Source organism: Notothenia rossii, assembly GCF_949606895.1.
Source record: "Notothenia rossii genome assembly, chromosome: 7".
Classification (NCBI taxonomy): Eukaryota; Metazoa; Chordata; class Actinopteri; order Perciformes; family Nototheniidae; genus Notothenia; species Notothenia rossii.
In genome coordinates this window covers 9,041,823-9,069,799 of record NC_136905.1, presented here as the reverse complement: position 1 = coordinate 9,069,799, position 27,977 = coordinate 9,041,823, and the positions used below count along the sequence as shown (strand labels likewise).

Below are 27,977 nucleotides of genomic sequence, written 5' to 3'. Positions count from 1 at the left end.
AAAGGGTTGTTCCTCTTTCTGGTTCAGTCAGTGTTGAGGACATCTTCGACACAAGAAGCTCTCTGAAGAGGGGAACCAGGACATCTAAACAGGTGAGGCTTTCATGGTCAAACTATTGAAATCATTGTAATTATTGTTATAGCTATGATCTTTAGTAAAGTAATTTAAAACTCCTGGCAAGTGTCTTTCTGATCAGACAACGGTTGGGTAAATCCTGGTGATAACAACAGACTTCCCACAGGATGTCTTTATTATATTCTTGGAATTTTTGAATTTCTTTTAGACTAAACATATCTTCTTTAAAGTGTTATGAAGGACACATAATGGGAGGATGTCTAACAAAATAAATGTAACTGGATTACTTGCTATTGCTGACGTTACTCACACAAGGATTGCCACTACTGTAAATGTCATTTTAATCGTATTTAGCACATTTCTGTAGCAAAAAGACAAATGATTGGCTGTTTAGCCAACATTTTGCACCATTTGATGGCACGATTGTCATCGTATTAAGAGTGGAATGTAACAAAGACAAAAGAAATGCCAGGAGAAAAAGAGAAGGAGGAACACACGTAGCCTATTGAGCGAAAGAGGATATGAAAACATTAATAAAGAGGAACCAAGTCTTAGTTTTAAAAAGATGAAACATCCTGGAATATTATAAAAGGGATGGGAATTATTGGAAGATGTGAGAAGACAATCTTATGGGAATCCGGAACATACACAAAAAATACTGTACTAAAATGCATTAATGTTATTCATCAATAACATAGACACTCATAATTCATACCAACAATACCAATACACTTACCAAAACAATTCATTCATCTAATCTTGTGCAATATATTCATATATCATTTGAATATAATTTCAGTCTATGAAATATATCTGTTGTAAAACGTAACATTTCCTGGCAGTGGAACTAATAAAAGAACATCTAAACTTCTGTTTTTATTTGTATAAGGGCAGCGTTCAATTGCATCATTCCACTTGATCTTGTGATTATGAGCAAATGTGTGATCAGAGCTTTCTTCAGTGTGAGCCTTGCGTGCTTCTCTTTTGTCAAGAAGGGGAAGTCAGTGCCCTTTAGCTGTGGGTATAGTGATCTGTGAGTTATGGGCTGGCTGGGTGTTCTTGATAGACTGTTTTTCTGACGCTGTTATTGGTTGCTTCCCCTGGCATCAGCAACTCTGACGCTCCCACTGTCGTATGGAGCTGCTGGGGGGTGCTGGGAGGGATCGAGTGTAAGCGATGGCTCTTGGCCCTGACACCCTGACCTACCCGATTCTGGGAGTCAGAGGCCGTCAGAGGCCGTCAGAGGCAGTCGGGCATTCGCGGCGCCCTACTCAGGTTGGTGTGTCCCGCACCGTTGTTGCTTTACGGCACATTTTCACACCTCCCGCAGCCGATTCAATATTTCAATATACACAACTACGGTGTAGTTATGCAATTAATGAAAAACTTGGGTCGCAGGTTCCTCAACAGTGCATTACAAGACATCTATCAATATGTGTGTATACCTCCAGCAATGTTAACTATGTTGAAGCACTTATTTTAACTGATATTATACATATGTATTATACTCTTATAAGATGTATGTAGATAGAATAAGAAATGTGCAGAATATGACAGTTTAATGGTGGAGGTACACACATATTGATAGATGTCTTGTAATGCACTGTTTAGAAACCTGCGAACCAAGTTTTTCATCTCCGGCCTTGTCAGGTATTGAACAATCAATAAATAAAGAACACAGAATTATTAAATATAAAACACAGAATTTGTGTGATTATACTAAATGATTTACAAATAAACACCACTGCATATTTACAACTGTTACACATGCTGATGTAACGCAAATGTTTCCAACTTGGGATCAATAAAGTATATCTTATCTTAAGATGATCGATGGCTACTGCCATATTTGCAAAATTTGCCTCTGAAGCTTGACAAGTGCATGTTTCAGGTTTATCAATTAACAACAGGAGGGGTCACAGACATAAGACCAGCTGTTAAATAAAGCTCTTCTGACCTTAGCTGTCATGTGGGTATATATTAATGATGCCCATTATGGGCACAAGCCATTTTCACCCATTTATTAATTATATGTTTTACATTTGAGTGTTTCATATCCCCTAAACCTCAAGGGGTGTACACAGTTTAATACTGGCAACTTCTAATTGTGGGAAATACGAAAACGTCTTTTAAAACTACAATTCCCAGTAGAGACGTGCCATAGAGAACATGTTGCGAAACACAATAGCCAGCATGTGTAGTTCCGGGGACGGGTCGGGGGAGGGGGGGACGGGGTGGACCCGTTAAAATCCAGTTTTGGACAGTCTGCCGTGGTTCCATCCCATTTCAAAGTGCTGTTCGACGCTCGGCGTAACCCTCGGAGCACACTCAAACATCCAATCACAGAGCTTGAGGACTATCACGGGGTTTGTCAAGCGAAGCGGAGAGAATACTTACTTCCGGGTGTAATATTCTCTAAAGCAAATGAGCTGCTCCGACCCTCGGTCCTGACGGACTCCAACTTGTGTTTATTAATCAAACAAATAAATAAACACAAGGATAATTATGTGTTATTGTTGAGTAAATGAAGAATTGCACAAGGGAAAATAACGTATCTATGCCACAATTTTAGATGCAGAACTAATACGTTTGCGCTGTGGACCAACACTATAAATTGACGGGGAAGAGGGAAGCAATAAAGACAACACCATTAAACAGTTACACAACATAACAGAAATAATATCGATAGCAGCGTCCCTAGCAACCACCTTGGTAACAATGAAAACATTGAATGGACACAATTTCCTGAAGTAATCTTCGTAATAACTAGCAAACTAAAGATCATGTACATCCACTGCACACATAATCTGAACTAAAAACTCATATTTCTCGCATCAAATGACATCAAAACGCATTTTAATGGCCAAACTTACCTTAAAATAGGCATTTTCCACCGAGAATAAAACGAATGTCGGCCATGTTTTTTTCTTCTGCAGGGATAATTTTCAAGATTACGTGACATTGGAAATGAATGGTCAAAAAAAACTTAGGGATCTTACAATTTCAGACGCGTTTTTGTAGAAATACTACGTCCCAAATTGTGGACCGACGTAGTTATTACATGTTTTTTTGTGAGACTGGGTTGGATCTGGCCGAGGCTGCTTTCAGCAGGCACGTGCAAGTTTTGGCGCATTTCCACTACAGCGCGGAGCTCGCTTTAAGCGTGCCGAGCCGTGCGAGGCCCGTTTTTGGTTGCATTTCCACTTAGCCTAGTACCGGCTAGCGGGTACTATTTCACAGTTTTCTGGCAACATAAAATCGAGGTTCTTTCCGGACCAACAACCAGGCTGAGTCGGGCTGAGTATGCTAAACTAGAGAGAGAATCGCTGGCAAGGGGGCTACAACTACAACAAGATGAACATATTTGACCGTGATTTAATTGTAATACACGTTTCAACATGATGCCGAAGTAACAACTTACTGATACCGGATAGTAAAAACCATGAATTAATGCTTTGACAAGTCTGCAGACAGACGGCAGGTGAAAAACCTTTTCAAATGCGTGTTGTCTAAATGGAGATCGGCTAAGCTAACGTTGTATATGCTCCGACCGTCCACACTCACAACAACGGCCTACAGACATAAATAAACCAGCGACTGTATTCACCATGACACAGACAGTCTATGGTTTGTACTTGTTTACATTTTGTCTAGTTTCTGAACAGATATGAGGAGCTGTGAGCTTGAGTGCTAACAGCTAACGGCTGTGTTGTTTTTCTGGGGCTCTCATTGAAGATGACGTCACGGCTCCGCCTACACTGCGTATAGATACTACCCCAGTTCCTAAACTACAATGGAAATGCGCCATAAAGTGAGCCAGTCCTAACGAGGCCTAGCCATACCGAGCGAGGCCGTGTAGTGGAAATGCGACAATAGACATCAAAGTGGGCTTGAGCCCCTGGCCTTTTTCTTCCTCCAGAGAAAGTGCTCTTTTTTCCCCCTTTTTTATTTTTTATAAATGAATATATATCTACTGCTGTTTGCGCACAGTTTCCCTTTCCAACAATATATTGATTGAATACAAAATTAAAATATCAGGTCGGGAGATAAGACTGAAGTTCCGTAGCTCTCCCTCCCTCCACGGCTGCATCTCAGGTCGATTAAATTGAATCCTTGCGTCCCTCACTTGCGTCGTTTCCCTGCGTGTAGTCCCTCCGACCAGGGAAGCATGGAGGGACGCAAGGAAACCACGAGAAGCAGGGAAATGAGTTTTAAGAGCAATGGGACGTCCTTCCTTCCGGAGTGTCACGTGAAGCGACGTCCGTTTGTGATGACACGGCACAGCTGATGTCTGACAGCAGCTCTGTCCCCGTTGTTTTCACAAACACCCCCGCCTCTGTTAGTACACATTTACGGTCATATACATTTATATCATCTGTTGTAGACCCAAATACATTAAATACAATAAGAACTCATTCTCATAAAAGATTTAAAAAAAAAGATGTATCAACGAAAAAAGCGATCATGAAAATGTTTCCAATAAATGAATACAATTATTTTTGACCACTTTGTTGTTCAGATATATCACATATTTGTAACTAAATGATACATTAATTGAAACAAAACACAGTATAGACTGAGGAGTGACTGCTTTCATGTCAAGAAGCATCAGATCGGTGCATGCGCTGCATCGTCCAATCAGTGAGCGATACACAGTAAGGGGGCGGGGCGAGTATCTGTGTATTTCATGGGAGGATGGTCTGGTGGTTCCTCCATTATCGCTCCTCCATTATCGCTCCTCGGTCCTCGCTCCTCCGGCAGAAATAAGAGCCATGTGACGCTACTTAAGATGGCGCAGACAAATCTGACGACCGAGGAAATGAAAATAGTCGACCTGAGACGCAGCCCGGGTCGATTATTTTCATTTCCTCGCTCGTCGGTCCTCGGTATCACCGGAAGTTGATTTGTCTGCTCCATCTTGAGTAGCGTCCCATGGCGCTTATTTCTGCCGGAGGAGCGAGGACCGAGGAGCGATAATGGAGGAGCGATAATGGAGGAACCACCAGACCATCCTCCGATGAAATACACAGATACTCGCCCCGCCCCTTTACTGTGTGTCGCTCACTGATTGGACGATGCAGCGCATCCACTGATCTGATGCTTCTTGACATGAGAGACGTTTCCCAGCAGAGTGAAGAAAATACATGAAACTCACGAGAGTCACTCTTCAGTCATACTATTTTTTGTTTCAATTAATGTATCATTTAGTTACAAATATGTGATATATCTGAACAACAAAGTGGTCAAAAATAATTGTATTCATTTATTGGAAACATTTTCATGATCGATTTTTTCTTTTATACATTTTAAGAATGGCATTTATCTTTTTTGAGAATGAGTTCTTGTTTTATTTAATGTATTTGGGTCTACAACAGATGATACAAATGTTTGTGTCAGTACATGTGTACCTACTAACAGAGGCGGGGGTGTTTGTGAAAATAACGGGGACAGAGCTGGCTGCTGTCAGACGAACAGCTGTGCGGCGTCATCACATACGGACGTCGCTTCACGTGACACTCCGGAAGGAAGGACGTCCCATTGCTCTTAAAACTCATTTCCCTGCTTCTCGTGGTTTCCTTGCGCCTCTCTATACTTCCCTGGTGGGAGGGACTAAACGCAGGGAAACATCGCAAGTGAGGGACGCAAGGATTCCATGTAATCGACCTGAGAAGCCGCCCACGTGTCCTGCACAGCGGTGCTGACAGTGGCAGTCATTTCAGACAGACAGGTAGCAGCACCTCCCACTTTACTGTCCCATGTTATGCCAGCTTTTCTTGGCTTATTTTGAAGGTGAGTGGTGATGAACAAATTACTAAACTGCCAGTACCTCGAGTTTACAGCTAATTAGCTAAAAGGCAATAACAAATATAGTTAACTAAGGTAGGCTACTAATGGATAAGTAAGCTCCAGGTTTAGCTAAGGCAATTTATCATGGGCATACAGGCTAATGTACTGCACTTAAGGGGAGACACTACAGGTGAATACAGTAAAATTTGTATCTAATAAAGTCATCACAATCGCCACATTGATATGCAAATTAGGCGTTAACTAGGCCTAATTAAAATGTGCTGATTTGCATGCAGTTACCAAGGCATTGCAGTTGGAAAGGATAAAACAAAAAACCACATCACCTCACAACTTCCCCAGATAGTTACTTACGTCAAGTCAGTATTTCCCCCTGAAATGTTATGTTTAAATGCAGATTAGCTTTATATCTAAAGATCAATTCAGTCATGGTAGTAAAACGAACACCATTTATAGTTTCTTGGAAGTTTTATTTCCATTAGCGAAAGAAAACATGGAAGCAAAATAGACCAAAGTACATGAAAAAACGATATTTTTGCCTGTAATGTCCTTAATCAGGTAAACAGTAACTTCATAATTTTGATTGTTGGCTGCTCATTTAATAACTATTAATTGTACTAGTTTGTTTTCTGCTCTTGTGCGTAGTGAATACTAAAGAAGACCATTGTCTGATTATTTTTGAGTATTAAACAATTGCGTGAGGGTATTAAAATAAATTGGTCCGTGAGTCAGAGATGTGCAACTATATTTAACTTTTTGTTTTACATTTTTTTTTAAATAAATGATTATGGGAAGTGCCCTTTTTCTTACTTGAGCACCCGCTCACCAACATGTCTGTGCGCGTCCCTGGCTTTCAGTGAGTGGGTGCAGAGGCTGTGTATCTTGAAAAACCTGCTTCTGAAAATATGTAATGTGACAAGACAGTTTCATTGCTACATCTGAACAGATCAGTGACGATTGTTTGCCGTTGCCTGTTTTCGACCTTGTGGCTTATTATGGGCTCTTTAGTGTTGGGAGGCCTGTGAATGAGAAAGGTGAGGTACTTTTAAAAAACATATACTCAATATACTTGTTAATCCAAGTCATACATAGGATGCTGCTACAGGCTCTCTGTTTGCACTTTTTTCTATGCTTTTGTTTTTGGTCTACATCTCTGCACGCTACGAGGTAGGAGTTATGATTATCTCACGCTTCAATATGGTGTGATATATTTCCAAAAGCTTATCTTGATGGTTTCAGTATTGCTGAATATGTTATCCGGCATCTTTGATTTTCTTCTCGGTTTACTGAACCTTTCACTCTTAGTTCAGAATTATTCTTTAGCTATTTGCCGACTGAACACCAATTATTCTTTAAAGCGATTTCACTGTCGTACAAAACATTTTGTTGTGGTGATGGTTGGGTTTAAGGTGACAGTAAGCTGCTACACATTGTATGGTAGCTGCGTTTCTATGATGTCTCGTGATGCAACGTGATGTGGCTTGTCAGACAGTGACTTCCTGGAGGGGATCTCAGTGTTTCCCACAGGATGTTAACCATGACTTTGACCCTCTACTGTAGTCCAGAGGCCCCTAAAGGAAAATCTATACATTTTAAATTGCATGACTGTAGTGCACTTTGAGAGCAGAATTATAAGTATGAATAACTGTGTACTCTTTTAATCAATTTCTGGTTTGTAATTGTATCTGCTATAAAATATGGAATCATGCAGGTTGGTTGTATAGATGCATACATCTCATATACTCTCTTAACTCTGCATGTTCACAGACATTCACCCAATGTCTGCATACACATTTCAACACATATCTCTGTATTATCCTGTACGTTGTATATACAGTACATAGTTCTTTATTCTTTAGTACTCATTTCTTTATCATACCTCCTTTTCTCATGTTTCCTTGTACAGTTTTTTTTTTTAAATGTAGAGGAACTTGTCTTAACTATGAAAATAAACACTGAGGTTTAATACATGGTGATTACAATGACCCATTTCACTGACTGTGTGCTCTTCATACCTTGACACACCTACAGCGTTGTTCCAGTTGTTGCATTTCCTTGCACTTATTTCCCTTCGCTCGGCAGCTGTCCTTCAGTCCACGAGCCTTGCTTCAGCACTAGTCACATACTGAACTTCAGGCCACTCTCCGTCTCCATTTGTCTTTTCCTCTTGGTGCATTTCTTTTTTTTTATCATTAACCATCTGCTTATGCAGGGAAACTGTTGGCAGTGGCACCAGTTGTAGTTTTAAGCTTGTGAAATAAAATCCAATGCAATGCCTTGATCAGTAGTTTCTCTCTGATCTCTAGAAGAACGCTTTACAAAAACCTTAGCATTATTATATTCTTTTATAAATCTCCTCAACTGTCACAAACGAAATGTTATTTTTCTAATATTTTTAGACATTTTTCAAAGCTTCTCTGTCAACACTGACATTTAAAGTCAGAGAAGTAGGGAGATTTAGTGAGCGTAAAGGGGTTACTGCTAGTGTCACTTTCTTCTGGTTTTAAAATGTGGCCTAGTTGAATTTATGATTTAAAGAATGAAAATACACATTTCAATCTAAGGACTGTGGTCTGCTTGGAAGCCAAACGCATGATAAAAACATTGGCTGTAAAACATGACAAGTAATCTAAATCCATCTTTTCTTTCCTCAGATTCCTGTACCACCGTCAGTTGATGAACATGAGGCCCTCTCCAGACATGTTCAATATATGATAGGTGCAAAACAAACCAACAAAGAGACTGCCCAAAATGATTTAAAGGACAACGTTTCTCTGGACTGGCAAAATGGCGAGTCTAATTTATTGGCTGTTTTCCATTGCATTTGTTCTTGGTGCAGTTCAAATGGCCAGTGGTTACAGCTACAGCAACTGCATTGAAGACGCCTACTGGAAAGGAAACTTTAAATGTTTAAATCGGAAGGAGACGAAGATTACAAATATTACAAAAGACCTGCCGTCATCTACAATCAATCTCACCATCTCATTTAATGATCTGGGGGTCATTCCCGACAACAGCTTTGGTCATCTCCAAAAACTTGAGCAACTCCTACTAAATCACAATGAGATAACGACCATCGGTCAATTTGCTTTCAAGAACCTGATTCATCTCACGTCTCTGAACTTGTCCTTTAACCAAATATCAGAGCTTAACCCTGCTGTGTTTAAGGACCTGCACAACCTCACCTTTCTCTCGCTGACAAACAATACATTAAAGCGGCTCCCCGGAGGCATTTTCTCCACTGTTCTCAAACTGGAAACTTTAATCATGAGCCAAAACCATCTGAAAAACTTTTCAGAGGTCGCTGAGTCTGTGTCACATTTAGTAAATCTGACTAAAATAGATATTTGCTTCAACCATTTGACCTCTCTCAGCCACTCAAATGTGTCACTACCCAAATCCCTCACTACATTATATTTGTCTAGAAATAATCTGTCTACATTAGGATGTAATCATTCGTTTCTCGAGAACATCAAGGTGCTGGATTTCTCTTACAATCAGAGGCTCCCTACGATGGCTTTTGAAGGAGTGGATTTAAGGCGTGTAAACTATCTGCGTTTGCGTTCAACAAGTGTCAAGGTCAAGGAGTTTTTAAACATCAGCAATATCAATGCAGGTCACGTTGATTTCTCTGACATGGGCCTTGAAAATGACACAGAGTTTTGCATATTGTTAAAGAAAAAAGTGAAATGGATAAAACATTTAGGCCTGGGTAGTAACAAGATTGGGACTCTGCCAAAAAAAATTCTTAACCAATGTCCTAACATCACACAGGGTTTGGATCTTTCCCACAATAACCTGAAAAGCATAAGTTGTCTTAACTTTCTCGATAGACAGACAAGGTTAAAAAGTGTCAATTTAGAACACAACCATCTCACCTCCTTGAAATCTTGTAAAAGACAACACATGGGTAATTTAACCAATATAACAGATCTGAGCTATCGCTACAACCGCATCCTATCGGTCGGCTCTTATGCTTTCTATCGAACACCAAATATCAAAATACTAAAGCTCAACATAAACACAATAGCTTATCTCGATCGTAAAGCTCTCATAGGGTTAAAAAAGCTGGAGACACTCCGTCTGGATAATAACCTCTTAACTGATTTGTTCAGCGACACCTTTGAAGATACTTTCAACCTGAAAATCCTCAACCTACGCAACAATCGTATCGCTGTCATTTTTAATAGGACCTTCCACAGTTTAAAGAATCTTAACACACTGGACCTGGGAGGAAATAAGATTAGTCATATCGCGCCATCTGGCCTTGATGGACTACAAAGTCTGTCCAAATTCTATCTCGATGGAAACAACCTCCAAACGATTGACACTTCCCTCTATCGTGTATTTCAAGACACGCTAACCGTTCTGGATTTACAGAGTAATCAGTTTCGCTTCCTCATGGAAACCAGTTCACCATTTATGAACCTCAGCAAACTGAAGGATCTGAAACTGGACGGGCAGCGGCCGCATGGCCTCACAGTTTTACCCCAACATTTTTTCCGTGGCCTCCACTCCCTGAAATCTCTGTATCTAACGAACAATAACATCTTCAAACTTCCTGCCGATGCCTTTGATGATCTGACAGGCTTAAGTTTCCTCACGTTAGATGACTGCTGTGTTGGGGTGACACAACTACAGCCAGGCATCTTTAAAAATCTAAGAAATTTGACCCAATTGATTGTTGAAAATATGGGTATTCAGAACTTCACAAAAGAGGTTTTTGGGAATCTCACAAAGTTGCGCAAACTGCAGCTTAACCGCAATATAATGAAGAGCATTCATGTGGAGGCACTAGAAAGTTTACCTAAACTTCACTACCTCGACATACGGAATATTCCTCTAAGCTGCACCTGTAAAAACAGCTTGCTGCAAAACTGGACAGTGCACAACCAAAAAACCCAGGTGGTCTATCTCTACAATCTTCCGTGCCCACACGATGCAAAAAGCAGATTCCACAACTTTGACACCAAAGTTTGTTACATAGATTTGGAAGAGTACTTCTTCCTTAGCACAGCAGTTGTGATCTTCCTGTTCACAGTAACTCCTTTACTTTATGTCAAACTGTACTGGAAAATGAAGTATGGCTACTATGTGTTCATTTCTTGGTTTGGTGAGCAGTGGCGCAGACTCAGAGAGAAGGAGGAAAATTGCAAATATGACGCATTTATTTCCTATAACTCCTCTGATGAACAATGGGTCATGGACCAGTTAATTCCGAACCTGGAGGGCAATGGATCGTCTATTAAACTTTGTCTACATCACAGGGACTTTGAGCTAGGCCGCAATATTGTGGACAACATTGTCTCTGCTGTATATAGCAGCCGCAAAACTATCTGTGTGGTGAGCAGGAATTTCCTCAAGAGTGAGTGGTGTTCTCTGGAAATCCAACTGGCCAGCTACCGCCTCTTCGATGAGCACCGGGACGTCCTCCTGCTTGTGTTTCTGGAGCAAATCTCTGAGAGGCAGGTGTCGTGCTATCACCGCATGAGGAAAGTCATGTTGAAAAAGACTTATCTGCAGTGGCCTCGCTCAGACTGCACTGACCCGACGCAGGCCCAAGCGCTGTTTTGGAATCAGCTAAGAAGGGCAATAAGGTCCGGGAGCAGAGAAGAAGCAGAGGAAATTAACAATGAAATTCATGAAGAAGAGGAACCTGGAAATGTGGACACTCACACATCAGATGAAAAATATTACTTGCTTACTTGAAAATGTTCATTCGTGACTGTTGAGACAAACCTTTCGTTAAGTTCAATGCATAATAAAATGTGCTGCTGTTTGGAGAGGAACATGAAAATATGGTGGAAATGTGAAGTATGATCCATTGCACTGTAAACTTTTTATCCATACAAGCATTAATCAGAGGTGTCATTTAATTGATGTGCTCAGTTTGTTGTATTACACAATTTAAATGTAGCCCACACAAAATATATCAAAATGCTTTCACAATAGCACATCTGGCAAAGCTTCTTCTATAAGAATTTCCCATTATAACACCAGTGTTAAAGATGATATGTATACAGCTCTGCACATTAAAAAATGTTCCTAAAATGTAAACAATACATTATTGTGCGTTTGTTTATCTCAGCATAAATGGGACAAATGAATAGAAGAGATAATTCTTGTGATGTTAGCTACTGCTATTACATTTAATACTCTGTTTTTAATTAAAAATAATACGAGCACACGCAACATATTTTTCGCTCTCAACAAAAAATCTTGATGGTTTGAATCGAGAGCATTTTAAGTTTGTGAAAGAAATGTTCACAGGCTTGTCTTCATGCAGAGCTTCACTCTATATTAGTACAGTCTCATTGGAGGGAAGGTCCACTGCTCAGGGCTCGGGAAAGAAGAGAGGGGGGCTGCTGGGTCTTTGTCTATCATGTGAGATGGAGGATAATGTTTCATGTCAGTGTGGTGGGACCTGAGGGGAGGGCCAGTAGAAGGACGACTGAATTGGCTGTAGGGATGGAAACTCTCTTGAGGATGGTGAGTTTGGGTGGAGAAGGAGTTAGCAAATGAATATCTGTCAGGTTCAAATGGGTCTGGGAAATGCATTAGCTCAGCAGGACGTCGATCTGGCAGCTGAGTTTGATAAGGGAAGAAAGGCTGGATGGTGCTGCTCCTCTCTGCTCTGGTGTTGTCTTTGAAGGTGTTTTCAAAGGAATCAAAAGTAAAATCTTTATTGCTCCTGTTTCTGTTGAAGCTGTCTTCCCACGGCTCAGACTGTGAGGCCTTTTGTCCCCAGCATGAGGGTGGAGAGAACAAATGACTGCTGGCTGTACCTCCAGAGGGCTCAAAGTCCATGCAGAACTGAGGAGCGCAAGAAGGTCTGGTGATGTCATCAAAAATGCTGACAGAAGTCTCCACAGGGCTTGTCAACCAATCAGCTGTCTTTACATACAAATCAGAAAGCATTTTATTCCAGAGTAATATAAATTAAAATGACAAAATAAGGGATAACAGTTGACCATATGTTAAGAGAACTAAATTAAGGAAGTTAAGTTAAGGTCTTACCTGTTCCATGTTTCGGTTTGGTTGTGGCCCGGATTTCCAGTTAAAATGTCTACTTCCAGTCGTTCTGAAAGGTGTGGTTTTCTGAGCGTCAAAACATGGCTGATTAGCAGTTTCGGCTTGAAATGCTGCTTTGAAAACATCTAAAAAGGATGAGACAAAACTGAAAACCTGCCCACAAACTATAATGTGAACAGTGCTTACCACTGCTTTTATAATACAAGAAATGTGCTAATGTTTATTGTGAATACATTCAGTTCAAGAAGAATACCAGTTTACATCTTATAATAATAAACTCTGTCATAAAAACAATATGAACATTCAACGATGTTTTCACTGCTGTATTCATACTGTGTTCATACTGGCCACGAAGAAATCCCACCAACCTAAATGTGCTTTTAATGTCATTAATGGGTGAAAAATACATCGTCTCATTCTGTGCATTAATGTTAGTTAATGTCAAGGTAATATAAAGCTTCTTCTATTCTTTATACAAAATGCACTCTTTTTGTAACTTTTCGTCCTCTAAATCTGAGCAAGGAAACACTATCCATAAAGGTAAGACAGTAACTGTTAAAAGATGCTGAGCATGCAGGACAACACAATCACATTCCTGTTCTGAATGATTAACAGTAGGCGGTGATAATATCTGTGGCCTGTGATGTTGCAACAAAGTCAATGAAAAAGAAGACTGAAAATAAGAAAATATACTTTAGATTTAAACAATTCATGTTTTTAGTTAGCTTTGCAACAGTTTCATAAAGAAATCAATGTATTTAATGCATTTTTTAGGCATAAAGAATGCAGTGTTATTTAAACTCATTTGATAAAAAGTGAACATTTAATAAAAACGTAGATTTTTGTTTACAATCAATATTGAGAATACAGAAGTTATTGATACCTATACTAAAATATAGGGGTGCACCGAATGGGAAATTCTTGTCCGAAACCGATACCGAAAATAGGAAACAGTTGGCCGAAAACCGAATGCCGAAAATGATTAATAGAAATATATATATAATGTATACATTTTTTACCAATGTTGTTCAGCTGCCTGATTATGGAAAAAGACATGATTATGGCAAAACTTAACTTAAATAATAATCACTATTATGGGTCCATAAAACATTTATTCAGCACTTTTGAATGCACACAGTAAATTAATTCCAAGTCAAGTGCATTTTCTTTTTTCTGTAGGATAACTACAACAAAGTGCATTCAGAACAAAAGCCAAGGTGCTTTAAAACTGCATAAACATCTAGGCCAAGAGGCCTACAACAAACTAGTGTAAATAAAGACTGTAACAGCCAGGCATTCAACAACAACAAATGCACCTATAAGTGCATGCATACAAATGTGCAAACTGGATAAATCCACATGAATGTAACTTTTTACAAATGAAATTACAATTCAATTTCAATAATCTGTAAATAAGGCTGTCTGTCCTCATAAGCAAAGTAGTAAACATTGTATAAAGATACATAAAGTGAAAACTGGATACAAAATCCACAATCAATTACAAATTAAATTACAATTTCAAGAATCTGCAAATAAGGTGGTCTGTCCTCATGAGCAATGTAAACAACATAGTATCATTTAGATACCGAAAGTACAATATATTGAACACTGTGCTGCTGTCATTTCCCCCTAATGATAACCTGAGATGGTGAATTATAACTCACAATGAAAATTGTTCAGGAAAGTGGGTATAGAGTAGACATGTAGAACTAGATAAGCTTATGATAAGCCAGCCTTGTCTACTTATTAAGGGAAAGTGGGAGGTTATTTTTAATGAACAGTAGCTTCTCTGCTTTATCAGCCATAAGTCTGTTCCTCTTCTCATCAAGCACATGAGAGGCAGCGCTGAACAGTCTCTCGCTGTCAGTGCTTGTGATTTGATCTTACTCTGCATATTTGTCCGGGTGTTTTGATTTCAAGTGGTGGAGTAATCCCGAAGTGGTGAAAGTCTTTGCAGTTACACCCCCTCGAGAAATGTCAGCTGAACACGTTTTACAAATCGCAATCCGCGCCTCTTTCTCTGATATTTTTAAATATCTCCAAGCGCCAGACATGTTGGCTGTGAGCCAGCCGCGAGCATGGTCGCGCGCCGTGCTTGTCGCCGCGTTTTGATTACGTCATCACAACAACACGTTAGCTTACCAACGTAACCCTGTTCCCTGACATTCGGTGAAGCCGAAAGGGCCTTTTTAACCATTTTCGGCGGCCGAATATTCGGTGCATCCCTACTAAAATAAGTCAAAATCACATGATACCATGTGAACATGAATAAATGCCTAAAATGTACTTCTTGCTCATTTTTGTAGATTAGATTGTGAACCACCATATCTGAATATAACAGTGGCTTAATGATACAGAAAGATGATGATACATATAGTCAGAATGACGTGTCACTTCAAATCAACCATAACGTTTAAAAAAAAACACATCTCATTTGGTCAGAAGCGTCAAGAATTTGAGAGCCTACCTGGAGGTAGAAGCTCTTCCATCATGGTCGAATCCTGAGGTTGGACTTTCTTTGAGGGATCAACACCAAATCTGAGGCATCGCTGCACCTCATGGAGGTTTTCCTGAAGCTGCGATCCGTGGTTGTCCCGTAGAGCTCTCAGCAGGACGTCCCTGCTCTCTGCCACCAGGTTTCTCCTCCTCAGCAGTGGGAACCGCAGAGAGTCAGTCAAACGTGCTGCCACGGCACCGACAGACTGAGACACACAGTCAGGATCTGGTCTTCTGGGCTGTATGTCAGAGATGTCAGCAATGGGGGAGCTGGACAGCTGAAGGGGGCTCGGGCTGACCCCATCAGCCTGTGTGTGATGGACAGGAGAGTCCCTGTTCATTGGGGTGTGGTCCAGAGCAGAAATCATGTGTCCTTTTACCTTCCTGTTTAATGTTTTCATAACAGTGGGAGTCAGCTGAGACTCTTTGCCCTCATCAGAAACGTCAGGGTTCATCTTATTGCTCTTGACTATCACAACATCGCTGGAGCTGTTTTTCGATGAGGAGATGCTTTTAACACTTTCCAAAGAAAGCTCAAATTGTGGCTGCGCTCTCTGCCCGGCTGTTATTTCTGATCCCTGACTGATTTGGTTATCTTTCTTCTCGCAATCATCATGGCCTGTTTGTTTTTCCAATGGCAGACTTTCATCATTATCAGCAACCAATAAATCATTAATGGAGGATGGAGAAGGGATTTGGGATGTTGAAAAGGTTAGTGAAGTAGCATTTTTGTTTGCATGTACTTGCTGTCCACTTTTCTTCAGTTTTCTCTGCTCACTTAACAAGCGTTCAATGTCGATAGACTTCACCTCATGGCTGAACAGGCCTTGGTGTCCTATCAGGCGACTGTCCGTTATTATGCTGGGCTCCTGTACAGCAGGAGTGGTGGTCGCTCTCCTTGAAGGACAGCGACAGCTACTATGACAGCCGTTCTCGTAATGTGCCGCCATGTCGCTACTGATTTGGCGGCGGCAGTGATGATGATGTGATTTGTACGCTAGGACTTCTTTCCCACCACCTCTCATCTGACTTCTGTCCTTGCGGCTCCTACGTCTTTTCATTTTGTTCTGCTCATCTGTTTTACTATGATTTGAACAGTTGCAGTCTGCAGTGAATCTGTTCACTGAGCGAGGGTTTTTATCTGCTGATTTTAGTTGATTGTTGAAAACATTTAAAATCTTTTCTTTGTCCGATGAAGCCCTGCCGCACATGTGGCTCATGCTGAACCAGTTTCTGCAGAAAGATAAGCACAATGAGTCATTTGTAAGACTGTAAAAAACGAGATAAGAGAGCCAGGCCACCTCCGCAGGATGTTGTTGCACCTCAGTGATGCCAACTCTTATAAAGCAAATTACTTATGTTTTAATGATAGTTGCTGGCTAAATCAAAAATGTTGACCCTCTGGACTGTGGCCTGCACATTATCCATACTGAAAAAGCATACCAAATGTATTTTCTTAACACTTTACTGCATGAGATGTCTGCAAGATTTGAGTCTCCGCTGTGGATAGTTTAACTGAGACGGACACTAGTTGACATGTACAGTGAAACACTCTTTACATGATCATTCACATAAATATTCACATACAACTTTCGAATGAGGATCCTAATATTGAAGGCAGCCTTTTTTTCCTCTATTTGACTCGAAAAATGTACTGTAAATGATGTAATTTTTAAGCCAATTACAAATAAAAAATCACTAAATTAAACAATATTGAGCCAAGGGAAAAGTATGGTATGCTAAAATGCTCCATTCACAGTATTTTCTTAGCAAAGAAGTTCAATATGTCCCAAATTCACCTGCACCTAAAACAAAATTAGCAATGTAACAAAAGCACCATGGCAACAGCATAATGGCAAATGCTACACTTAGTTGATGTCTACTACAGGCAGTTTGTGCTCTCTGATAATATCCATATAGCAAAATAGAATATTTGTAGTTCAAACCAAGTCAGCCGTACTTTGTTTGCAAACATTAACACATTATCATGTCGTAGTTTTCCAGTTGAAGAGTACAGGGGGTGACAACAGTGCACATGTAGCGTTTAGCTGGTGATGGTATTTAGATCAACTTTTAATTGATAACAACTGGGAAAGCTGTTGGTTGACCAAAGTCACGAGCGATTGAGTATGACTGTAAATATATTTATATGAACAAGCCAATGCCATACTATACGCTTACATTTATGTTGCAAATAACTTCGAAGCAACTACTTCGTGCGCACTTTCTTTTTTTTGTCAAAAGGGTCTTAACGTTGAAGACTGTTCCAAAAATAATCCAACATGATATGCATTTGCGCTATAACAGTGCTTGCTAAATGAATAAACAGATTAAATTAATTACACGTTTCAATTTGCAACGGCGCCCCCTGTGGATCCAAATCCCAAACACCTGTTATTTGGATTTAGCCTGATAGCTATGCTAGTAAACTAGGTGGTTAGCAAACAGGTGAGAGTAAAATCAACCACCAGCTGCACTCTAACTATAATCACACGTGTATGGATTTTAAGTATTTGGCTTTACCTGCTGAAAAACACAATAACTAACCTTAACACTGAGCCCATTCCATCTTATACATACTAAAAATCCTCCTAGAAACATTTGTATACAAACTTTAAATCGATAATATAAAGCGCAGCTTACTGTTAGTCTTTTTCTTCCTCTTGTACATTTATCGTTGCTCAGCAACATGTCGTAGCTGTTTCTCTGCGCAGCAGCAACTCTCACGAGCACCATCGAGCAGGGTGAGTTCATTTTCCAACACGAGGGGGTGAACCCGTATTATCTTTTATATTCCTATCAACGTTTGCACTTTAGAATTTTCCAGTTCTTCAAAAAGTATGATCCTAAATTGAACGCAAAACATATAGTATTAAAAAGGTGTCAAACTATTATCAAAAAAACATAAAAATACACATGTTGTTGCCCATGGACAACAATGGTACTGGCGACTATAGTGAACATTTACTTCCTGAATCTGAATTGGGAGATGACGGTTTTTTGATTTCATGGTAGCCTATGTTCATTAATATCTTTAAATGTAGCCTTAATATAAAGCTCTGCCTTTTCCCTTTCGCACCGTATAGGTTTGCATAAGGTTGACAACAATCTGTGTTGCTGTGACCAGTATCTCTCTGTTAAACCACATCTAGCTTGTCTTTCAGCAAGTAGGCTAGCTACCTTTGCTAATTCTTCAAACCTCCTTAGATTTAGCAATTATAGCTGCAGACGTTTGGTTAATCGATTAGTTTGTTCGTAACAAAAACACTACGTGACTGCTAGCTAACACAGATAGAGTCATGAGTGCAGAAGACTCAAACCCAGCCGCCACACCCACTCTCCGTGAGGACATCGAGGGAGATGCACGATGGATGTCTTTGGTGTGTGAAATGATGTGATTATGATGACCTTTTTGTTACTTATTCCATGTATTTAACCTAGCTAAAGCATTAATACAACCATGAACTGCCTGGTTTCCCCAGTCTTGTATTGTTGCTAATGTTTACTCTTTGGGAATTACTGTAAAGTACTTATAGTCATTGTTGTGTAGGTCATTTAACACAATAACAACAATGCTGATATATGCGTCTGTAATTAAGCAGTTTTCCCCTTGGATTGTCATAGAAATGTGCACTAGTATTATTCTGTTTGTATTATATATCACGATTGAGCAAGGACCATCTCTGAAAGAGAAGAGATGCTATGTATGAGATTATAGGCAAAAGCCAGTTTCCATCTGCAGTCCATGCTAATTCAAGCTAATGTCTTCCAATTTATAAATACCAAAATATATTTAGAAATGTTGTAACCATTTGTGTGCATTTACTATACATCAAAACACAAATAATAATTTCATAGTGTGTATATATGTTTACTTTCTCTTTTTCTCTTTGTAGCACAACCGCTTTGTTTCTGACAGCAAAGACAAAGAGCCTGATGTCCTGTTTGTTGGAGACTCTCTAATTCAACTCCTGCACCAGTTTGGGGTAAGTCACACCCCTTCCTGTGTCTGGTCCTGTAAAGATAGTTTGATAGCTTGTATTTCTTGTTCTATACTTTCAAACAGTCAAAGTTGAAGCTTCCTTGTTGTGCTTTGTCTGTAGATATGGAGGCAGCTGTTCTCTCCTCTCCATGCCCTCAATTTTGGGGTGGGTGGTGATGCAACACAACATGTGCTGTGGAGACTGAGCAACGGCGAGCTGGATAACATCAGCCCAAAGGTCTATATCCCTGCCAAAAATAGAGAACATGATTGTACTTGTTTATTCACACAGTAGACCCATTGTACTTTATTTTTGTGCTTGAATTCCATCTCCAGGTATATTGACCCTAAACTATTATGGAGGTTATTTAAACATTTCTTTCTCTTCTGTTTTTGTAGGTTGTAGTGCTGTGGGTGGGCACTTTCAATTATGCCCATACTCCTGAACAGATCTGTGGAGGCATCATGGCTATTGTCCAAGTCATCAAGAACAAGCTTCCCAATTCCCGCACTGTAGTACTCGTAGGTTTTTTTTGAATGCATTCCTACAGTTGCATGTCCGTTGAAAATGACAAATAAGGTTCATGCGACCATTAGACTGCATAGTGATGCCAACACTTTTACCGGTAGTTGGATTTAAACTTTGTGTAATTTATAAACAAAAGACTAATCAACTTTTTGTGAACTTTTTGGATTACGCTACTTGTCACACTTTATTTGAAGGGTTTACTTGTTTGGGGGAAGGCTAAGATGCAACAACTTGTGCTGTATATTTAGTTGGTCTCGACAGACTATTATAACATAACTTCTGACATGGGTGAGAAACTGTTGACTGACCAAGCCTAATTTTAATTTTGGGAAACAACCCTTAGATGTGAAATGTTTTTTTACATTGATCCATGTATTTCTAGGAATGTTACTAGAATCAGAATCAGAATAACTTTATTTGTCCCACAGAGGAAATTAAAAATTGTTACAGCAGAAAAGAGCCAAAGACAGCTTAATGTTACCTAAAGCTTGCATAAAAACGTATTAAAGATACAAATAATTATATTAAAAAGAGTTACACATCTTACAAAATACACATCCTGTAACAGTTCTGAGGATTTAGCAGTCAAGTATATATTGCACAGTTTTTAACAGCATATATATATATATATTGCACATATTGCACATAGTTGGTATTTAACAACAAGAGTAGTTATAGTCTGTGTTGTTAGAATAGAAGTGTCCAACATTTAAAGCAACATACATTTGTTTTCCAGGGTTTACTGCCTAGAGGTAAATCGCCAAACCTTCGCCGGGAGCGAAACGCCGCTGTTAACCAGCTGGTGCAAGAGGCCGTGACCTCCCTCCCCCACGCCTCTTTCCTCAACGTGGACCCAGGCTTCGTCCACTCCAACGGCAGCATCTCCCATCAGGACATGTACGATTACCTTCACCTGACCCCCCAGGGCTTCCAGGCTGTGTGCGACCCCCTGCATGCCCATCTCAAGACCATGCTCGAGAAGCCTGCTGAGAACTGAGCAGCCAGGGCACAAAGTCACAGAAGGTGGTCCTCATCCCTGTTTCCAGAGAACAGCACTCCGCTTATTAACACCATCAATGATCAACATACTTAATTATTTGAGCCTCAGAGCTGTACACATTATTAACACATTAAGTCCTCTCCATGGTGGTTGGTGACCACTGTTACAGATTATGGGACCATAGAGTTTTTGTTGTGGTAACGATACAGTCAGAAATGTAACATGCTGTGCTGTAAAGAAACAAAGTATTGCCTTTACTCCCGTTAAACATCTGATCCACTAGCTTTTGATTGTCAAAGTGTTTTCTCATAGTAGAATATTCACATTCCTCTGACACATGGTAAATATGAGTGAACACGATCAGAGCCAGACAGTGAAAGGAAATCTGAATGCTGGAAGACACCGTTATGGATAAATACATCCAGATGTCAATTGGTTGAAATTAAACTTTTAAAAAGATGCAACAACTTTTTACTCCAATGAAGATATGCTATAGGTCAAACATTAGTTGCTGTTCCTTATTTAAAGCTTTATAACTGGGTTCTCCAGTTTTCACTTAAAACTGTCTAGAGACGTACAAGGCCTAATTTAAGTTAGAATATGGATGGATATAACAAAAAATAAACAATGATAAAATGCATTGCCCATCTGAGGCTACTGGAACAGGAACTAATTGAAACGGGTTGCCAGTATATGTCTGGTTTAAAAGAAATGAGATACAATACTGCCCTTACCAGAAAACTGCTGTCATTTGCCATTTTGGTTCCATGAGTTACATTCATTTGCCAATAGCTTTATTTACTCCATGGTGATGTCTGGTGTCTTTTGTATATGTTCATTTGAATGACCAAATGTTTTTTCATTGACTATAACCATGTTTACTCGCCTTTCACCATGTGATTTGTTGTCTCATTATTGTCTTTGCACCTTTTTTGCTTCACCTATTGTAACATTAACATATTTTGCGATGAGAGGCTGTGTCTTGTTTCAAACATAAATGTATTTAAGTAGTTTGTGAAGTTGTATACATATATATCTAAAAATTGCTTGTGCTTCAAGTGTAACCTCAACTGCGACATTATGATCAATCAGATCATTTAAAAAGGCTTTACACTAAAACGCTTCTGAGCCTCTTACGAGGGTTGTGCTACAGGCCTTGAAATTATGCTTCAGGATGTCTGACTGTAAGTGATGAAAGAATGCATTAAATAGGAAAAATTGTTTTAGTGTCCGTTACTGATTAATTAAATCTGGTTGCTGATACTGAGGAGGATACATTCATGTATTGAAACTAATGTGCAGAGGCCCTGTTATGCTGTTTGGGGTTTTCCCTTCACTTTAGCTTGTTATAGGTTTTTGTGCATGTAAATGGTCTGCAAAGTCTAAATTCCCAAAGATCCCTCCTGAGAGAGTTTCTCCCCCACACACTCCTCCCACCGGCCTGAAACACCGCCATTTGACTCCTTTGTTTAATTCTGTAACATAATGACATCAATATGTAACACGCCATTGGCTAGCGCTCCAACACATTGTACATGATAGGTTAAGGCGCGAGATATCTCTAAGCTGACCGGCAGCTAACCAATCAGAGCAGACTGGGCTCTGGTTTCAGACAGAGGGTGAAAAGAGGTGCTGCAGCACAGGCAGTATGAGAAAGATAACGAGCTTTTTGAACATTAAAGGATGGAGACATTTCACAGTAGAGACACAGAATACAAATATGACGCTGAAGAAGAGTATTATATCCTCTTTTCTAGCTCACTAACTAGCAGGGTCATTGTGAGTACAAAGATGGCCAAAGGGGGTTTTTGTTTTATGTTTTTTTACTTGTTTTTTTCCAGTCTTAAACATTGTTATGAGCAGAGAGCTACACTTCAGTTATTTAAGACTGGTGAACAAGTCTCGTTTTGCCCAAAAGTTTTATCCAACACTAATCAAACAATACCAGACCACATACCTTGCCTGGATTATAGCACGCATGACCTACCATGTGACAGTTTGTGGTGCACCCATTGCAGTTTTTTTGACAAGGCTGATAACATCACCCATCATTTTTGATGGATGATTACAAAAGTTTGCACAGCATGAAAAGCCTTATCCAGGAATAAAAAAAAAAGACAATATGTCCCTGCAGCACAAACCACCAACCAAGTAGGAAGAACATCCTTTTTGAGATTTTTGTTTTGCACATGCTACTAATTCACAGTAACAGTTTAAAACATGTCTATTATGTTCCCCCATCAAGGCTTTACCATGGTATATAAAAAAAAAAGGCTGGCCCTCTTGGCTATTTTTTGGTAAGATCATGTAATAAGAAGACTCAGTAAATTTTCTTTCAGTGGATATCAGGTCTTTCACTTTCTCACGACAATGAGCCATGACTCAAAACCACAAACAGTTTTTTTTGGCAAAGGTGCATGTTTGCTGTCATTCACAGTCACCCACCGTGAAAGGTGCTGGTAGGGCAAGTTTCAAGCTTCAAATACCTGGCAGGCGTTGAATGTGCCACAGCTATCATTTCAGAAATGAACACCAGCCTTTATAAAGACATGAGACAAACGACATCCCTTGTATTCCCTCACTGGGACTGAAGTTAGTGGACTCATTGTATTGGACTTGCTAAACTACAATATGGGACCAAGACTGTTCTTGTTGTTGGCTCTCACCCTGCTCCTATTTACTGATCACAGCCAAGGTAGTGTATACTTTTTTCAGTATTATACTATTCAATTCATTTTAAAGTATGTTTACATCCTCTGCATTTTATTCTGTGATTTTCAAAGGTATTCCTGAGACACATGAGAAATCCTTGGATGTCAGCAAATTCTCAGATGGTATGTGATTTTGATGTTCAAAACACATTTTCCACAAGTTGTCCATTTGTATGTATTGAATTGTTGTAACTGCATTACTTTATTTCATTCATGTTCATTAATGATCTGTATTTTTTGTATCAATTGTATCGTAGCCTCTATTGTTGGAGAACTACTGAATACTGCAAATCCAATCGACATCCCAAGACAGCGCAACAGAGCTTGTTACTGTGAAGGTAAAAGCAACATTTGGTGATACAATTTAGCGGGCAAATGTAAACACAGCCTTAGTGGAGTGCATTTCATCCTAACCCATTGTTCTCTTTGTGTATTTGGGGGCGCCCAGGAAAAGGAAGAGAGATGAAGTCCCGCTGCCTTTGTCAGCAGTTTGGCAGACGCAACGGCAAGAATGGAAAATGTGAGTTATAGTTTTAGAGATTTATTAAAAAACAAAGTAAAACAATGAGTGATATCAATCTTGTATTCAGTATATTCCACTGGCTCGTATGGAAAGGTGATTAGGGACTCTTCAAAAGGGTTGATTAGAGATTTACTCGTGACATTATGTGTTTGTTTTTTTATTATCTATCTGGATTCTTTCAAACCACAAGGGAAAACATTTTGCCAGAAGAAAAAAAACAAGAATCTGAGGACGTGCAGACGGTTTTCCATACTGAAGAAGGGCGGGAACACCAGGAGCTTGGGTCCCAGTGTCCCAATATGAACAACAACAAAGAAGTACTATAAATACCTTATACTGAATTAAAATGTATACATTTATCGCTAACATGCATATTGATTAAAAAAAACAGTTGTAGATTTTTGACAATGTTTGCATAACTATAACTTTCTGAATAAGCACAGAGACAATGTATCCTCCTCAATAAAGTTCCAACTAAATTGATTTTGATTGTGTTGATTATTTATTCATTAGGAAAAACATTCTATGAATTAAAGCATGATTCGATTTATATTTACCTTGACCTACTAACAATAATAATAATAATAATAATACATTACATTTATAAAGTGCTTTTCCTGGTGCTCAAAGCGCTTACAAGCAAGTAAAACCAAAATAACAACAAAAGTAGAAAGTGCTAAGCTTGGAGGAATAAGGGCAAGGGGTTGGTTGATTAGGAGTTGAATTTGACATAAAACCCTACACGGTATTAAAATGATTTCCAGTTTCAATGTCGTTGTTAATGTATTGCACGTTAACAAATATAAATCTAATAAAAAGAAATATCCAACAACAAAATGTTACTTAATTTAAAGTCAGTCACGCTTTCTAAGTCATCGTTGCCTTTCAAAACAACAAGAAACACAATAACTGATAACATTAAAATCATATCATTGACTATGTAGGACCTTTCCATACATGTTATAATATGACTGTTAGTGTTAAGCCTGTAGAGGGAGCAATTGGACAAAATGTGAAGGACTCAGTTGAACAGCACAGGGAAAGATAAAGCAAACACACCCATCAACATCAGAACGCCTCGGGAATGGAAGTGGAGGGCAGAGGCGTGACCTTAGAGGGAGAAAGGGACGGAAACAAAAACAAATGAATCACATGTTGCATTTAGTAAAACGGGAGGTATCTGTAATTGTAAAGCACATATTCTGAAGTCATTAAAGGTAGGGTAGGTAAGAATGGAGAAACCAGCTCGAGTAAACTAGAATTTGAAAGTACAAAAATCTGCCCCTTCCTTCAGACTTCCTTACAGAGCCCCTCCTCCAACACACACAAACGCGCACATGACCAATGAGGGCATGAGATAAGTTTGTGCACGAGAAGATGGAAGGCTGACAGGCAGGTAGGCCATCCAGTTATCTGCCGCGGGCCGAGGCAGATAATTGGACTTGCTTTTTACAGCGCCACGGCTTACACAGATGAAATATTTGTATATATTTATTGTCTAAGCATTTAATTTATTCATTGCTATCGGGATGTTAAGAGCATTCCATGGAATATAACAAAAAGTGTTTCTGAAGTGAATTACCTAGCCTACCTTTAATAGCAAAGTTATGGATGTCATACCGTACAATAAAGTCAACAAGTATGCTCATCATATCACTCACCAATCACATTGAAGGTTTTGTATTGGAACGCTTCCATATTGGTCACAGGATTCCTCGCCCTGCATGCGTAGATTCCCTCATTCTCCTTGGTCACGGAGAAAGTGATAACAGGACCGACCTCTACATTCGGTAATAACGGATTGTTAAAGAACCAGTGGAAGTCACAATCCGGCCGAGTTTCAGCGGAGCATGTCAACGACACGGAGCTGCCAACCTTTGCTTTATCTGGACCAGAGATCATCACATTCAGAGGGCCGTCTGCAAACACAGAAACAGAGACTTGGTCAGAATAAGGTACACTAAAAAGGTAGAAAATGTGTTGCCTTGGCACACAATGCTACTTTTTAAATGTCTGCATTTGCATTGTTTAACACTCAAAGTTGTGGCCTGGTAAAGCTGAAAACCAATGTGTAAAAATTACTGTTATAGTAAATAACTATTACCATATTACAATATATTCACTTCTGCATTTTGTTGAATATCCAATCACCAGCTCAATACATTTGCCTAACTTATATAAAGTTCAGCCAAACTAGATCACCTGATCATTAAAGATAGCAGCACTCTTTGAATATGTGATGTTGGCGTTGTTTTCATTATACTATTGTCAAAGATGCAACAATACATTGTCATGCAGCATTTAAAAATAAAATAAATAAGGATTTTCTCAACGGATTTACTCACAGTTCACCAGGAGCACATATGTGGGGCTTTTGTGTTGACCAGCCTGATTGGTAGCGACACACTCATATGTCCCGTCATCAACCCGATTCACCGGAGTGAAGTACAGCATGTTGTTCTTAATGTGGTAGGACGAGAGAGGGTTTGCTGTGGAGTTTGTCATGTTGAGGTGCATGTTGTCCTTCATCCAGTAGATCATGTCATAAGGCCCAGAAACGTCACAGGTGAGAGTGAAGACATCTGAGTTTATTGGAACTGTGGTGATTCTGATCATCACTGATGTTATTGCCTCTGTGGGAAGAGATCAAAGCAGGAATCAATCAGTATTTCATCAGTTGTACAGTCACATGACATGCATTGAAGAAGTCAAACCCAATAGATAAGATTACATTCTACTTTTAAATGTAGTTTAGCATTCAAACAGAAGAAAAGCAGTTAAGTATATTTAAATATGTTATGCTTTTTGGGGTTGTCCCTTTCTTGTAGTGTGTAATATAGGTTAATGTGCATGTAAATGGTCTCCCTTGGACTCCTTTGTTTACTTCCATAACACAGTGACATCACTATGTAACAATTGTGCTTCTAGTGGCTAGTGCTATAAAACACATTGTACGTGATAGGTCAAGGGGTGGGACATCTCTAAGCGGTTGACCAATCACAATAAAGCTGGCCAGTTAACCAATCAGAGCAGACTGGCTCTGGTTTCAGACAGAGGGTGAAAAGAGCTTTACAGCAGTCTTACAGACCTTTTTGAACATTAAAGCAAGTAAACATGTCACAGTAGAAACACAAAATACAAAGAGCCTGGAAATGAGCATTATAGTGGCATAGTAATATTATATGCAAAAAGATATAGATTACAGTATGAAGTTAGGCTTGTAATACAATATGAGATGCTGAGTTGTTCTTACCAATGACTGTGAGCATCTTGGAGTTAGTGCTGTTGTTTTCCGTCACATTATTGTAGGCCATGCAGGTGTATTCTCCACTCATATTGAAAGACAAAGGGTCAGTTGTGAACACAGAAGAATTGGCCACGCTGGAGCCATTGAACCACCAGCTGTAGTGACTCGGAGGCACTGATTTGGCAGAACAGGTAAAGATAGCCGAGTGCCCTTCCTCCGCAAAAGCTGGACCATCAATCATGGGTGTTTCTGGACCATCTGCAACAGGAAGAAAGAAAGTAGGCTCTCGTGGTACCAACATTTAGAAACTACAAATACTATGAATTAAGATTTAAAAAAGTGACAGTTAATAATTGTCACTTCAGTGTTACTCACAGTTCATAAGAAGCATGTAAGAAGGGCTTGTCTTGTTCCAAAAAGGATTCAGAGCCATACACTGATACAGTCCAGTATCATTGAGTTCAAGTGGGTTGAAAGTGACTATCTTGTTATCCATGTAGAAAACAGTTCTGTTGTCTTCATGCAGAAGCTCACCGTTTTTCATCCAGTAAAAATGCTCAGCAGTTCCAGTCACATT

General features: G+C 39.5%; 5 protein-coding genes across 10 annotated transcripts in view; 3 read left to right on the top strand and 2 right to left on the bottom strand.

The window, feature by feature from the left end:
• The first annotated feature begins 35 nt into the window (after positions 1 to 35).
• tlr21 (toll-like receptor 21) lies at positions 36 to 12,082 on the top strand. 4 transcript variants are annotated; one of them, XM_079691234.1, is made up of 2 exons: positions 36 to 92; positions 8,535 to 12,082. In XM_079691234.1, the coding sequence occupies exon 2, from the start codon at positions 8,668 to 8,670 to the stop codon at positions 11,587 to 11,589; it is 2,922 nt and encodes a 973-aa protein (XP_079547360.1). In that variant the 5' UTR covers positions 36 to 92; positions 8,535 to 8,667; the 3' UTR covers positions 11,590 to 12,082. The 4 variants fall into 4 exon arrangements, with proteins under 4 accessions (XP_079547360.1, XP_079547358.1, XP_079547359.1 ...); XM_079691232.1 differs by lacking the exon at positions 36 to 92 and adding an exon at positions 5,657 to 5,803; XM_079691233.1 differs by lacking the exon at positions 36 to 92 and adding an exon at positions 5,668 to 5,865.
• Positions 11,736 to 18,206, bottom strand: prr19 (proline rich 19). Of its 3 annotated transcripts, none has more exons than XM_079691238.1 (4): positions 18,052 to 18,206; positions 15,380 to 16,641; positions 12,898 to 13,037; positions 11,736 to 12,774 (listed from the first exon to the last, which is right to left on the bottom strand). In XM_079691238.1, exons 2-4 carry the CDS (start codon positions 16,626 to 16,628, stop codon positions 12,181 to 12,183), a joined length of 1,983 nt encoding a protein of 660 aa, XP_079547364.1. In that variant the 5' UTR covers positions 16,629 to 16,641; positions 18,052 to 18,206; the 3' UTR covers positions 11,736 to 12,180. The 3 variants fall into 3 exon arrangements, with proteins under 3 accessions (XP_079547364.1, XP_079547365.1, XP_079547363.1); XM_079691239.1 differs by having other exon boundaries at positions 11,736 to 12,693; positions 17,956 to 18,184; XM_079691237.1 differs by having other exon boundaries at positions 17,956 to 18,178.
• A 180-nt stretch (positions 18,207 to 18,386) lies between these two features.
• On the top strand, positions 18,387 to 22,140 carry pafah1b3 (platelet-activating factor acetylhydrolase, isoform Ib, gamma subunit). The gene is made up of 5 exons (XM_079691240.1): positions 18,387 to 18,788; positions 19,305 to 19,394; positions 19,512 to 19,628; positions 19,790 to 19,912; positions 20,656 to 22,140. The coding sequence occupies exons 1-5, from the start codon at positions 18,708 to 18,710 to the stop codon at positions 20,914 to 20,916; spliced, it is 672 nt and encodes a 223-aa protein (XP_079547366.1). The 5' UTR covers positions 18,387 to 18,707; the 3' UTR covers positions 20,917 to 22,140.
• Positions 22,141 to 23,407: 1,267 nt separating this feature from the next.
• LOC307047151 (uncharacterized protein) lies at positions 23,408 to 24,636 on the top strand. Its single transcript, XM_079693896.1, has 5 exons — positions 23,408 to 23,614; positions 23,703 to 23,753; positions 23,888 to 23,968; positions 24,079 to 24,150; positions 24,344 to 24,636. The coding sequence occupies exons 1-5, from the start codon at positions 23,551 to 23,553 to the stop codon at positions 24,454 to 24,456; spliced, it is 381 nt and encodes a 126-aa protein (XP_079550022.1). The 5' UTR covers positions 23,408 to 23,550; the 3' UTR covers positions 24,457 to 24,636.
• The window catches only part of ceacam1 (CEA cell adhesion molecule 1), an 8,983-nt gene continuing 5,161 nt past the window's right edge, over positions 24,156 to 27,977 (bottom strand). The window contains 5 exon segments of the mRNA XM_079640920.1: positions 24,156 to 25,263; positions 25,815 to 26,072; positions 26,499 to 26,786; positions 27,407 to 27,658; positions 27,776 to 27,973. Coding sequence (XP_079497046.1) covers positions 25,175 to 25,263; positions 25,815 to 26,072; positions 26,499 to 26,786; positions 27,407 to 27,658; positions 27,776 to 27,973 — 1,085 coding nt within the window. The 3' untranslated portion in view covers positions 24,156 to 25,174.